The sequence below is a fragment of the Labrus mixtus genome, chromosome 22, assembly GCF_963584025.1.
Source record: "Labrus mixtus chromosome 22, fLabMix1.1, whole genome shotgun sequence".
NCBI lineage: Eukaryota > Metazoa > Chordata > Actinopteri > Labriformes > Labridae > Labrus > Labrus mixtus.
In genome coordinates, this window is record NC_083633.1 from 8,107,975 (window position 1) to 8,123,251 (window position 15,277).

At 45.5% G+C, this 15,277-nt stretch overlaps 1 protein-coding gene across 2 annotated transcripts in view; it reads left to right on the forward strand.

Moving 5' to 3' along the window:
* The first annotated feature begins 11,406 nt into the window (after positions 1-11,406).
* tmtc1 (transmembrane O-mannosyltransferase targeting cadherins 1) overlaps positions 11,407-15,277 on the forward strand; it is an 88,252-nt gene continuing 84,381 nt past the window's right edge. Inside the window, exon 1 of one of the 2 annotated variants that reach the window (XM_061029217.1) lies at positions 11,407-11,847. In XM_061029217.1, the coding sequence (XP_060885200.1) occupies positions 11,422-11,847 (426 nt within the window). In that variant the 5' untranslated portion in view covers positions 11,407-11,421. The remainder of the gene's footprint in view (positions 11,848-15,277) is intronic. The other variant, XM_061029216.1, reaches the window with a different exon arrangement.

The window sequence follows — 15,277 nt, forward strand, 5'->3', positions numbered from 1 at the left end:
GACAGGGCTGAGAGCTGGAGCTGCGGCGGGTTTTCAGCCTCCTGACAAACCGTTACACCGCGCCCGCCTGTCAATCAGGTCAGCTACGCGCCTAACTTTGGATAACATGTATCGTTCATGAAATCAAAACAGAGCTGTTTAAAAAACAAAACACCCCCCGTACACTACAGTGTGTGCCAGTGATGACAATAACTAATCAGACCTGTTTGTTTTTTTAACCAGGCTGTAAACATGTTAATCTCGTCTGTAAAAACCGGCTTTTTTTTTAGGCTGTGGTGTGTATGTGACTTCCTGTGTTCCTGCAGCCAGCCTCTAGGAACTGCAGGATCTTTGCACTTCCGCATTGGCTTCATTTTTCAAGACCGGAGGTTGCCTCTTGGCCTCTTGGGATCGACATGGGGGAAAACAGCCACAGGTCAGACAGGTGAGAGATTCCAAAGGAAACTTACAGACAACCACACACACACGTGAGCACGTAAATAAACTGCTGGCTGTGATCGTATACATTGTAGACAGCAGATCTCCTCTTTCTGAAGAAGCACGACATGAACATTTTTCTTTTTCTGCACGTGAAGATAAATATCCTCTACTGTGATGTGATTTAAGGGACTGTTTGACTGAGCTGCTCAAAGACCAGAGACCTTTTATGATGAAGCCTCCAGAGCAGATAAACATCACTGTGTCATGTCCTCTTCAGCTCGGTGATACTGATGCCCGTACGACCCTCTGGTACGAGTTTCATTTCTGCAGCGCGTTCTGTAAATCAGCTCCTTTGCTGCTGGATGTAATCAGTGATCAAAGCAGAGCTCATGTTGACGCTGTGTTTCATAAATCAGATTTACAGACTCATAAATCCGTCTCACTCTTAAAGCAGAACTCGTCTCCGTCGTCTCGTTGCAGAGGCGGACCCTCGGGTGGCTGTTTGGCCCTCGCTTTATCGTCCACCCTCACCTCATAACGTCTGCTCTTATTATTTCACAAAATTCTCCTCGGCGGCCTCTCCGTGCAGCGATTTATGATATGAGTCTTGTTAATCTCTCGGTGTGATTGTGTATTAAGTGTCAGTCTTCCTCGTCCAGCTGATTTGACGGCGCGTCCCCCCCCCTCTCTCTCTCTCTCAGTATCCTCGAGGTGCTCGTCAAACACAGTCTTCCCCGTGCTCTTCATAGCTGAGTGGCACTCTAATCACCTTTCCCTCTAATGGCCTATTCAACCTATAGCACTATGGATAATATTTAACGGGCCTCCTCTGCGCGGGAAGGCAGGACGTGTCATAACGAGAGCTATCACCGTTTAGAGGCGTCAGGCTGCAGTAATGAAATGAAAAACTACAGCGGAGGACGCCAGCCCGATTGCTTTCTGCAAGAATAACAACCACAGCAAACATTTATATCTCCACTTACAAACAGAGTGGAATAAAACTGAGGGGCTTTACTCAAAGTTTAATTTCACAGCTGATGGTATCACTAAAGGCCGTTTGTTCAGACACATAAAAAACCAAACCAATCAAAGTATTTTGATTATTTTTGGACGAGCACATGGAGAGCATAGAGTCAAACCAAGATCAACTAAATAAATATTTTTGTGCCTTTAATGGAGAGACAGGTCAGTGGACAGAGTCAGAAATCGAGCAGAGAGAGGGAGAGTGGGGAATGAAATGCAGGAAAGGAACCACAAGTCGGATTTAAACCCGGGCTGCCTGCTTCGAGGACTACAGCCTCTGTACATGGGGCGCGCAAACTAACCACTACACCACCGGTTCTTTAAGATCCAAAATATATGATCTGCAAATGTGCAACAGCATCCTCTTTTTTTTTTTGTATCCACAAAATAAATTAAATAAAGTATAGAATTATTTCAAACCGACTTGGTTCCACCAAGTTTAACTCTGTAGCTCTGACACCTAGTATTTAAAATGTTTAAAAAAAATAAAATTACAATTTTAAACATTGCAAAGAGCTGTCTCCCCCCGCCCCCTCCTCTCTAGAGTCGATGCTCACGCAGGTCGCCATGTGGTGGACACTGAAGCTTCAGTGTTTATCCAGCTCTGCATCGGTCTGTAAACCTTTCTGTGTTCTAACCTCTCTCCATTTTTCAAAAACATCTCCAACATTGATCCTAGTTTGAGCACGTTTCTGCTCGTGGAGCTTATTAGAAACATGCAGAGGCTTTTTAGGTCGGGTACAATCACTTCTATCTGAACCACTTCTCTTGCCCGCTTCCATCGCTGCAACACCTGTTGGTTTGACCTGATAACTGCTCTCAAATCTGACAAACCGAGGGGCGTCCAAAACGGCCGTGTGGGGATGCTTGAAAACCGCCTACCTTCTGTTTTACTGATTGGTTGGTTAACACAAAAATGTTTTCACAGAGCCCCTGTATGCTGATGTTCCTGGTAAGTTCATGTGTGAATATATATCCTCTTCTTTCAGACTTTCTCCTGCCTGTCAAGTGGTAAAGTTTCCACAAAAAGTTGGGATGTGTCGATGTGTGAACACAGCAGGTTATACCCAAGTTCACAGCAACTCACTGCTGTGAGACGTGTTTGATCTTTGCGCACACCATGAAGCTTCTTCATGCTCCCTTTCTGCTTGCCAGTAACTTTTTTTCCACTTTATACTGTGAAACTTTCCAGAAGTTGTGCATGTGTGAAAGCGTCTCGTTTTGGACTCGTGTCCAAAATGAACGTGGTATGATGAGGTATTATCCGACTTTCTGAAAAGAAGCAGCATTAGAGAGATTTTGTCCAGATTCCTGCAGCGTTCAGCTCCTTTACAAACTGCACACGGACCTTGAAAGCAGAAAGAAAGAAAAAAAAAAACACCTTGAACAAATGCAGAAATCAGCTCCGGCGGGACGTTGGTATTTCAAACAGCTGATGGTGAAAGGTTCCTGCTGGCGGCTCCTCTTGAAGCTCAGCAGGACGCCGCGAGAGCAGAGAGGAGGGATGCAGACACAGAGAGCAGGTGTTTTATTTCCCTCCCTCCCTCTCTTCTGGGTCTCTGCGGATTCTTAGCAGCGCTGAATATCTGATGTGATGATTACAGACGATGGAGAACAGCACATGCAGGTTTCTTCCTCACTGCCTGCCAGCTGAAGGGAAACGCATGGCCAGCCGACCGACCCTGGGAGGGAGCCGAGTCAAACTGAGGTGGAGCAGCTTTCACCTTAATGATGACGCTGATGTGGAGCAAAACGCCAGAGAGAGAGAGAGAGAGAGTGCGAGGAGATGAAAGGAGGTGAGAGGAGCGTTACAGGGTGAAGGCCTGTGCTTTCATCACGTCTCTCTCTTCTTCTCTTTTATCAGAGCTTTTTGTCCGACTGACTCTGGAGAAAACGCCTTCCCCTCTCTCGTCTTTGTTCTCTTATCTTACACTTCTGTAATTTAACATCCGTAGTCAGACTTCACTGATTAAATTCCTGTACGACCACGGATCAGCAGTCATTGGATAACGGACAGCCTCTGCCGCATGTTCAAACACATATGGCAGAGTTCACATGCTGAAAATGTAAGTTTTTAAGAGTCATCCTAATGTGAAGAAACAGATTTTGATGTTGAAAAACCTTGGTGAGTTGATGAGACTGTGTTAAGGCCCTGACTCACCAAGGAGATCGTCGGCCGTCGGTCCTAGTTGGAACGTCGTTGAGCGGTAGTCGCCTTCGTTTTTTTGCTGCGTCCGGCTCCGTCGACCCCCGTCGCTGTTTTTTTGGCCGATACAACATGTTGATCTCTCTGATTGGCTGTTAGGAGGTTTCATTTCTCTCCAGCTCTCGACTCAGGTTCAGGAAAGCCCCTTGAGCACGCCGCTGTAGTATCCATGCTTTCACCCATTAGTGCGGTTTCTCCTTATTGGTCGCCTCCGCCTCTTCTTTTCTTTTTCCACTAAAATACCAAGGACTGACAACGCCAGCACCATTTTCAACTTTTTATCAGACATTATTCTCCATTAGTAGACTACCTATAATACGAGTGGTGACCGACAACGGTGTGAAAATGGTCTCCTCGTATCATAACAGCGGACTACCGCCCCCTGCTGGCATGGAGAGTTATTTCCGCTCACGCATAAGTAGAATGTACGCGGTGGTTGGCTATCGGCTGTAGTCTTTGCGGTGTGTTCTAGTGCCCAAGACGTGAGGCGACGACACAGTCGGCCTTCGTTGCTACTAGTTCTTTGTCGTCTGCTTGGCGTGTCAGGACCTTTAAAGAAGCACACAGACACCTACTGCACCAAATGACTTCCTGGTTCTGTTTAAACATTACTCAGGTAATCAAGTTTACCCCCATGACCAGCCAAACATATCGAACAGCGTTTAACAATTAGTGAGTTCAGTGTGTATGCATGTGTGTGTTGAAGCAAAGCACAGCGGTGACTTGTAACAACAGCAGTGTTGGAAAGCAGGCGGTCTGTCAGCCTGTATCGCTTCAGTGCCTCTCATGTACTTACTGACCTCACCACCACGACCAGTCACTCTCAGCCTGACACACACACACACACACACACACACACACACACACACATGCACACACACACTGCTCCTATAATAAGTAACATGTCAACAGAGCGGGGGGTTTTCCTGCACGCGGCCATCAGTCTTTCCGGGTAAACAAATGATCAAAAGCAGACGATATTCATCACGTGTGATAAACAGACCCAAGCCTGGAAATACCAACCAGAGCCTCGTGTTAGACGCAACCTTCAACAAGAGCGACATCGTTTCTGTCAACGCTGCAACCGAGCCATTCATCAACAGTTCACAAGCTGCTCTTATTAATCACCCCAACACAACGCCGCCTAAACTGTGAAAAACTGAAAGACGTTCGGAGCAGTCCAGAGGTTTGGATGAGAAGGAAAGGAGTTCATTAACCTTCCCTTAAATATTCTGTAGAAACAAAGCTACGACTTTAATGAGGCTAAAAAGCTCCTCAGGGCTGCAGTCTATCGCTGCTATCAGCAGCTTGTAACGAGGATTAAGGTGCGGCTGGGTTTTTATGTTGCTGCAATAAAACAACTTGTTGCTGCTTCTTTCATGCCCCTGATTGATTATGGTGTTTTCTATATGCATGCATCTTCTCAGTGCCTAAAACCTCTGGATACTGAGCATCATGCGTTGAGATTCATAACAAATCTCAGGGCTCTGACTCATCATTGTACTCTGTATGATCGAGTCGGCTGGCCTGCATTGTCTCAGCGTAGACAAACTCACTGGCATGTCCTTATTTATAAGGCTTTACTTAACCTGCTTCCCGCGTACTTGTGATGGAAGACACAGCCTTCACTCTGCAACCCAGTCACATAAGTCTACTTATCAAAAGTAGATTGAAGGTGTTGGAGGAAGATGCTTCACGTTGTAGATGCTTTGACTGATGACTTTGTGCTCTGTGACTCAGGACATGTTAAACTGTGTTTGTTGTGCTGCTGCCCCTCTTGGCCAGGAAACTCTTGCAAATGAGATTCTTAATCTCAATGAGGTTCTCCTGGTTAAATAAATGTAAAATAAAAAATATAAATATATAACTTCCCGTGTATCTTCCTCACTTGAAGGCATTAAGCGTGGACTGTCCTCATGAGATGAAGATATAGGGAGGTAACCTTTAGGTTTGTGGACTTCTGTTTCCCACTAACTCTGCTAAATATGATATCTTTAAATGTCAAGTCCCCCCTTCTTTTAAGGTTGGCAAGTAGCTTTTAGGTTGAGTAGAAACAAATGTTTAAAAGTGTATTAGTCGGTCGCTTGAGAATCCACGTCTTGTATGAATCGACGGGCAATGCATCTTAGAATATGTTGGGATGTGAAGGATGCAACGGAGGGATTTTGTTGGCCGGGGGAAAGAACACATTTGTCGTCTGCATTTGAGGGAGCCTACCTAGAACTTCCACCAGGTGGAATTTAACCATGCATGTTAGGGCCGTCTCTTCTCCGTTACGCCAGCTGATCGTTTTTTACTTTAGTCAATGTGTGTGCTTCCACGTATGCAGCCCAGAAAATGGGACGTAGTTATAAACCTCTTTTTGTAAACAGTAGTCGCCCCCAACTGGACATTAGGTAGAATGCAGGTTGAAACCGCTTAACATCTACCTCACTTTTCCACTTCTTTTGTTCATTCACTTGTCCTGCCTCATGTGGCCATTCGAGGAACTGCAGATTTCATTTCTGCATTCAGGTGATTTTTCAGCCCCGTAGATTTCTGTTTCTGAATAACACACTCACATATTTGGAGGTTCAGGTAATGTTGAGTAGTGTAAACACTGGCTGACCTCGCTTTCATGTTCCAGCGCTGTAACAGAGAAGGTCAGTTTGTTTTTTGCTTTGGGCGCGAGCAGCTGTAGCAGAGCGCCGTCGAGCCGCAGACTGAAATGAGCTCAGTGTCGGAGACCAGCTGGACACCACGCTGCTCGAATCCCAAAGAGCCAGTCAGACTGAGCGGGGACGCACCAGATGTTCTGCATAATGTCGGCCGACTCTCCTCTGTCTGCCCTCAGGCTCTCTCTCTCCCTTCCTCTCCCTCTCGTACGCCCTTTTCCAGGCCTCTCTCCCTCATACCTCTTCTTCTTTTGCTTTTTGACCCTTAAAAACGAGGCCTGTACCCGACTAAGGACTTACATAGTCAAACCATAGTGGTCAAATTTAGTCCATTGTTGACTGTTTTTTTTTTCTTCCATCCTTCTTCTCACTTATTAAGTCTGCATTAAGATGACTTTATAACACATCAGTCACCTTGATGGCCCAGTGTGTGAGGATTTAACCACCACAGCAGCCACAATCTACTCATCTGTCAGACCACCAACAATCAAACAACCATTTGTACTCTTTTAACTCACCATTTGAAGATTTACTGGAACTCTTTTGATCATAATGATCCATGACAAACACGTCCACATGATTTATATCCAGAGAAATATTTAATGCAAACAAATAACTCCACAACTGATTGCCTCAAATGTACCTCCGCTTTTCAGCTGACCTTTTCCCAATTACAGCCAATTAGAGCCAGTGAGTTTGAAGACTTAGTTAGACTTTAGACTTCATTGTCCCGGCTCGGCTCTTTATTCACAAATGCAACCACCTAGCATTTAGCATTTAGCAGCTATTAATAAGAGAAGTGTACTGTGTGTTACAATCTTGGTCTTATCCGTTTCTGCTCTGCACCCTGGTTCCTCTCCTTTCTCTCCCTCTTTTGTATTCTGCAACAGTTCCTGAGGCCAAAATATAAAAAGCTGTTTTTATTTTCTTCCTGTTATTTGACAGCGATGTTTGATCTTCACTCTGCAGAATGAAGCATGTGCAGGCTCTGACCTCAGAAGGCTGTTTTCTCATGAATTTACCAGAGGGGGAGAGATTCTGTGTGTTCACCTGAAATTCCCCTGAGTGCAGATATTCTTGCTTTTTGACTGGATGCGGCCTGGCTGGTGTATCCCACTGGTGTTTTGGGGGGTTTTGTTGATGCACTTCCTCAGAACTTGAAGATGCACCATGCCGATCCACAGCAGTGGCGGTCTGTGGAGGTGACAGGGGTCAGGAGGTACGGGGGCGGAAAAACACATACTGGACTTATGTTGCAGGGATATCAAACCATGTTTAATAATTCTACTGAATCTCCTTATTTATCTTACAAACGTGTTTCAACAGGATGTTTTTTTTACATCATTCATTCATGGAGATTTTGTCGTTTTCCTCGCTTTATTGCATTAGCGCTGCGGGTATTATGAGGAGAGTTCAAAGGTCATACTAGTGCTCTGACAGGACTCATCATTTGAAAGACATCTGAGTCATCTCTTCGTGATTTAGTCTGACTTTTCCTTTGGCTTCATGTCTCGCCGAGCAGCTTAAACAGGAACTCAGATGTATCCAGGACTCCATGTACATCGTTTATCTCTTTCCTTTTAATCCTCAAAGCACCTGCAGGATTTGTGACACCGCTAGTGTTGAGCCTGTTGTGATCCGGTACGCAGCTTCACTGCATTAACGTTCTTCTAAGGTGACTACTTTCTTTTTTTGGGGGGCTTTTTGCCTTCATGTGATCAAGGTCAAGGTTTCTTTATTCGTCTCCCTAGGGAGAAATTTGTCTAGGATGCTGGGAAATCGCTGCATGGACAATACATCGAAGGCAACATAAAAACAATAATTACAATGTAAAACATTGGGACAGTGAATCGGACAGTGGATGGAGGAGGAAAATCAGGAGAGAGAGCGGGGAATTAAATGTCGGGAAGGAGCCACATGTCGGACTTGAACCCTTGCCGCCCGCTTGAAGGACTCTAGCCTCTGTACATGGGGCGTGACCTAACAGCTAGACCATCAGCGCCCCAATCTAAACAGATTTTAAAAACATGGGATACCACAGACATGAGGACAGTATCAAACGCTTTGAATAATATTATCCTCCAAACGCACACACTTGACGATTCAGCCAGCAGGCTACTTTACTTTGGATTTTTTTTTTGTTCTAAGTAGGACCTAAAAGAGCCACAACTAGTCCCAAATGATCCACATTGCTGGTTGAGTAGCCGTGGTCTGGTGTGTAGCCGGCTTTTATTGGTGCATTTCTGAGCGTTAAGTCGTGCGGTGGAAAACCGGAGACTACAAAGACGGGCTGTCTGCTTTGTATCCGTTAACCAGACGGTTGTTCGATGTTCCAAAGAATTTGTGACTTTGACTTCGACATGCTGCCGCAAGAGAAGCAGGGGTGCGTCTAGAGGAGTGGCCAGGGACAGCATCGGCCCCCCTTTGAAATCTCATTAGCTATAGGTGCTACCCCAAAATCCTACACTTTTTTTTTTTTTTTTTTGAGACGTGTTACAACGGGCTGCGAGTCATTTTGTCCAGTTGATGAGTTATCCAATTCATTGGACTTCATCTCAGAAAGCGGGTGAACAAAAAGCCACTTCAACAACTTCCCTACAACTTGAGGAGGCGTTCACAACATTTCCTATTAATATTTATTTTCCATTTTTGTAAAACTGCTTGAACTCAGAGTCAGAGAAGCTGGATTTAGAAATTTGGGCTCCAAGGATGTTCTGAGGATGGACTTCAAGAAGTGACAGGAGAGTTCTTCAATATTGACATTTGATAAACTTGATAGTCTGGATTTTTCAGAGCGATGGCTTTGCATTTTCATCATAACGAAAGTCTTAAAACAAATTCAGAGAGCTCTTAAATCTCAAAGATTTTAAATTCGGCACGCAGCTCTCTGTGATTGATTTTATGCTGATGTGACCTTGCTTGTTCGCTCCTCTCCTGCAGGAGCTCCTGAAGCGTCTCCTCTCTGTAACACCTCCTCCTCTTCCTCCTCCTCCTCCTCCTCTTCCTGTCCTCGGACTCGTTAGTCCCCCATGTCTCGGTGTTTGCAGGGAAAAGGTCAAACCCGTGTCACCGTAATCATGCGCTCGCGCAGCATCTGCCGACCTGCATCGATTTCCAGCAGCTGAGTTTTTCCATCGGCCCGGAGAGGCAGAGACCTACTGCGCATGCGTCCGCAGGAGGGTTCTTCCCATGCTGATGTGGCGTTCAGGTACTCCACATAAACTCGTTCGTCTGATATTCGTGTTAAACGTGCACTCTGCACAATATTATAACTAAATAAACTTTATTTTTGGCTGCTACAATCACAAAAATAATATTAATACATAAACTTCAAGCGGCTTGTTTTGCAATATTTGGATCAATGATTCTTTGCTAGTCACAAATATACCACATACCAAGTCTTTTGGCTTATTAGAGACTAAAAACAGAGCGTTTCATTCTCTTTCTGGGTTAATGTCCACTCTGCAGCAGGATGTGGGACTCTTTGACTGACTCTTATTGGATTTAGTTTAGTTTTAAAGTTGTTTTGATGCTAATAGCCTAGCCTATGTTATAAATCAATGAACTTCCTGTTTTAACAGCTGACAGCCATACACACACACACACACAGAGAGAGAGAGAGAGACAAAGAGGGAGAGAGACTCTTTTATCTGCTGAGGAAGATCACAAGATCAAAATCAGATGATCTTATTATTATTTTTTTGTTCGTCCTGAACAAGATCCAGATGTTGAACCCAATGAGTAGAAGGAAACATTTAAAGATAACAAATCATAAATGCCATTGTGCATATTTACATTACAGATTATGAAAACATAAAATAGATGAAAAAGTGAACATCTAGCCTACATCTGAACATCTGTCCATGTGATGCTGAAATGTAAACAGTATTGACCAATGACTAAAGAGGAGGACAAGGAGCAACCTCCGGTGTTGAAAAATGAAGCCGATGCTGAAGTGTAAAATCCTGCAGTCCCTCCAGTGTCCACTAGAGGCTGAGCTGCAGAAGCACAGGAAGTCACATACACACCTATTCTAAAAAGTCTGTTTTTACAGCAGAGATTAACATGTTTACAGCCTGGTTCAAAAAAACAAACAGGTCTGATTAGCTCATGTCTCGATCGACACACACTGTAGGGGGGGGGGGGTGAATGTTTTGATGACTCATCAGTTTTGATTTGATGAAGGATAAGAGTTATTCACATTAAGGCGTGTAGCTGACATGATTGACAGGTGGGCGCGGTGTAACGGTTTGTCAGGAGGTTTAAAACCCGCCTCAGCTCCAGCTCTCAGCCTGTCGTTAGGTTGACTGAAAGTTAGACTGAGACAGCATTTCCAGCATGGAGACCGCCATCGATGGGACTCCAGCGGCCCCTGCAGGAACAGATGGGTCACGTCACTCATGGTGGAGGATCACTCATCCAAAATCTTTGCCAATATTTTAAGCACTAAAAGGTCCAGACACAGTAATTAATGCACTAGCTTATTTGTTGTCTACTGAGGCCGGAAGTGCGGACTTGCATCAATAAAAAACAATTCTCATGACAACGACTTTTGACTTGTTTATCTCGTTAACTTGGGATAACAACGTTCTCTTTTCCTGCGATAACAAGTTTATTTCTTGAGATCCTGTGTAAAAAAAATGGCTCAAGTTACTTGTTATCAAGGGAAAAACCAGCGTTTTTTTTTTATCTCAAGACAACGAGATAAATAAGTCACAACTGGACAAAACAACTGAGATGTAGGCTACATCCTCTTGGATGTATGTCCGCTTAGGGCTTCCGTAGCTTAATGTCCAATATAGGATGAGAGTAAATATTTGTTTACAGTACATATAATTCAAAAACAACTACAGTATCCTGGGTGAGATAGAAATGGTGCATAAAAACTCTTAATATCATCTTATCTATTTCAGGGTCACAAATGCCAAAACGTTTCCCTGATGTTGAGTAATTTAATAATTCAATAAGGCAGACTCATTTTACTACATTAGATTTCATAAAATAGGCCACAGCACAGTAAAGTCCCGGTTTTGTATTTGTAAACAAAATAAAAAGCTGAGAAGAAGTTGGCATGTAAGAAGTTGCTTTCACCGACTGCACTTGAACGCAGCACAATACATGCTCACCGTCCCCGCAGTCCACCGCACACACACAGCCGCTACCTGCCAGGCGGAATGGACGTCTCCTCCTCCGGTGCTCCGAGCTTCACCGTCAGCCCAGCGGAGCCGCGGGAGAAGCCAGGCCCGACATGACAGCGCCGGACCGGGACAGGAAAGCCCGCCGGCCGCCGCGGCTCGTCGCCCGGACGGAGGCGGCATGGGCTGCGGGTCGCTACGCCGTGCTGGCCGCCCTGTGCGCCCTCTGCTACGGCAACTGTCTCCAAGGGGAGCTGGTGCACGACGACGTGTGGGCGATCATCAACAACCCGGACGTCCGACCGGGCTCCAGCCTCGGAAACATCTTCAGCAACGACTTCTGGGGGAAGAGGATGGCGGACAACACGAGCCACAAGTCCTACAGACCGCTGTGCATCCTCACCTTCAAGTAAGTTCCTCCTGCTCTGCAGACTCGGCTGCTTTTCTCCTCCAAATAAAAAACACAAACACTTTGTGCAACTTTCCACGCACATTCACTGATATAATTCACCCCACAATGAGAGCTGTGTGAACACCCAATTAAAGCTGACGTCATGCAGCTGTTCCCGCATGGAGAGACGCTGTTGCAGCAGCAGTTAACTTTGGAACAAAACAAGCGAAATATGTCACTAAATCATCTTAAACTAGCATGTTCATCAGTAAGAAAACAACCAGGGGTGCTGATGATGATACAAGAGGTTTTTTTTATTGTCTAAATATTTGTTTGATGGTAACTTGGAGCTCCGCTGTCCAGCTGCAAACGGAACTGGACTCGGATCATCCAAATCCTGCTGCTCACAGCTGTGCTTCAATGCAGCTGCAGGTTTAAGGATTTAAGGAGCTAAAAATACGCAAACAGGAAGGCTTCATGCGGAATTCGTTGCGCAGCTGTGTACTTTTAACTCCGCACCGAAGTGGGTGGGATAGTCTAAAAGTTGAGGATGGGAAAACAGGCGGGCTGTTTGCAGGAGGAGGGCGGGTCTGCTGCTGCTGCTGCTGAGGAGGAGCCAGGCGAGCCCCCAGAACAGGGCGGGACGGTGTTATGAGAAATGATATTACATTTCACTGAATTGCATGAGGGGGGAAAAAGGAGCCCACAGAGTTCATGATGAGGCAAAGAAGTGAGCCAATATTGTCTTTCTCATGTAAAAACTGCAGTATAGCGTTTTACACCTAATGGTTAGAGACGTGTTTAAGCAACATAGAAGCTGTTTTATCTCAAAAATCTAAATCGTCTTTGTTGGATCCCAAATGAGGGATTGAAGTTATCGTGCATGCAGATCTTTCAGTTTTCAGAGAAACAAATCTGAGCTAAATTTAGTCCCTGAGGAGCGGAGAAAAGGAGAAGCCGTTTTCACACGTGCATTACTGAAAAAAGAATCTAGAGAATCTCAGGAGGACTGGCCCTGAAATCCTCCTGAGTTGGTTGTTCACACATGCACCTCACAGCAGGAGGCTGTCCCTCAGGAGAGAAGACATGTCTGTCTGCAGAAGTGGCAGAAGAAAGCAGCAGAGTCCGCCTCAGTGCTGCGTCGCCCTCGTTCTGATTTCACTGCTCGGTTTGTTTACCAGCTGACAGATCGTTTCTGGAGCGACTTTGTTTACACATTTAAAAATCAGATTGAAAAGAGAACGTTTACAGAAATGTCCAAACTCAGTCTATTGTGTTTCTCTAGGATGAGGTGATGGTGCCATCTTTTTATCCCGGAACACATAAATAATGTTTCATTTTCTGTGATTCATTGAGATGTATTTACTGTCGCCCTTCATAGAAAAGAAACGCCCACCCTGAACATGCTGAATCCTCATTCCCGCTTCATTGTAAACACCAACCGTTCTGCTGTAATGACTTTGAATATGTTGTAACAAGAGTTTAATTAGAAGGTCACCGTGTCAGGGTTGTGACTGGCGGAGCGGACACACAGCGGGTCAGCGTGCTCCCTGAGGGCACGTCTGCAGCAGCAGAGAGAGCGCGTCTCTAACGGGGAGGTTTGAAGGAGAGTTTGTGCAGTTTGCTTTTAGTCAACACAGGTGGGGGGAGAAAAAACAAACAAACCCCTGATCGAAGCAGCGGACGGTTCAGAAGCGTGAGAGAAAGTGTAGACAGTCATTGATGGTGATAATCTGTTCACAGAGCGTTCACACATCAAAGCTCGGAGCGGTCAGTGAACGCATCGTCAGAGGGAGAGCAGGAAAAACGGAACATCACAGGAGTGCTGACACAGGCGGAGACACACACACACACACACACACACACACACACACACACACTGAGTTCTTACCAAGGCCATCTACTGAATTTATATTACAAAGAGAGTGTGTGTGTGTGTGTGTGTGTGTGTGTGTGTGTGTGTGTGTGTGTGTGTGTGTGTGTGTGTGTGTGTGTGTGTGTGTGTGTGTGTGTGTGTGTGTGTGTGTGTGTGTGTGTGTGTGTGTGTGTGTGTGTGTGTGTGTGTGTGTGTGATGAAAAAGCTCCTTTTTGTGTTCTTGTCATGTCTCCTCACATCTGATTTGACTGTATATTAAGATGGACGGAGCAAAAGGCCCCCTTAGCGTGAAGCCCCCTGCTGATTGGCTGCAGTATAGGACATAAACCCCGCCCCCTCCGCGATGACACACGATTTACAATCAAAGTGCACGTTGCATACAGTTTTTTAAAAAAACTCTTGTGTCATCATGATAGTTGCTGCACCTTTTAATGTCCAAGTCAAAAAAAAATTCTGAGAAGTTTCTTTTTAATTTGTTATTTGATTCTATAAATCGACACCATGATTGACAGCTCTGTCGACGAATGAGGCTCCTGCGTTGCTTTGTGCAGCGGATAATCAGAGTAGAGGAGGAACGGGCGAGAGGAAATGTAACCAACGCAAAAACACGAGTCATTGAGCTTTCCATAACCGTGAGCGTCTGCTTCAAACCGACGCACAAGAGTCTGTTCAGCTGTGGACTGAACCCACCTGAGCGACCTTTGACCTTTCATCAGGGAGTTAAATGTGTCGCTTTCGTAAGTGAATGTCTATTCTGCGACTCTTCCAGCCGATCCCTACTGTGCAGACTCTGGCTGCAAATTGGCGCCCGTCACGGGGATATTCTGGCTTCATCCGGTTTATCGGAGGAGGCCGAGGGACGCTGTTCATAAGTATATAAACGACAATAACAAGACAACGTTATGGTCAAACGTGTGCGACTAATGGAGCCAAGTGTGCTTCGCTTTTCGCATAAAGACGGCTTATCTCCTCGCTTGAAGAACATTTTCCTCGACAGAGTCATACTACATGGAGGAGTGTTCTGGCGTGTGATTGGCTGGTGTGTTGATGGACATAATGAGTCCCCCGGGCGACGCTCCATCAGCAAACTCTGCACTTAAGCTTAACTGAGACTGAGACTGAGTGTTTGAGAGTGAGTGCTCGGGGGGGGGGGGTGGTGGTGTGTGTGTGTGTGTGTGTGTGTGTGTGTGTGTGTGTGTGTGTGTGTGTGTGTGTGTGTGTGTGTGTGTGTGTGTGTGTGTGTGTGTGTGTGTGTGTGTGTGTGTGTGTGTGTGTGTGTGTGTGTGTGTGTGTGTGTGTGTGTGTGTGTGTGTGTGTGTGTGTGTGTGTGTGTGTGTGTGTGTGTGTGTGTGTGTGTGTGTGTGTGTGTGTGTGTGTGTGTGTGTGTGTGTGTGTGTGTGTGTGTGTGTGTGTGTGTGTGTGTGTGTGTGTGTGTGTGTGTGTGTGTGTGTGTGTGTGTGTGTGTGTGTGTGTGTGTGTGTGTGTGTGTGTGTGTGTGTGTGTGTGTGTGTGTGTGTGTGTGTGTGTGTGTGTGTGTGTGTGTGTGTGTGTGTGTGTGTGTGTGTGTGTGTG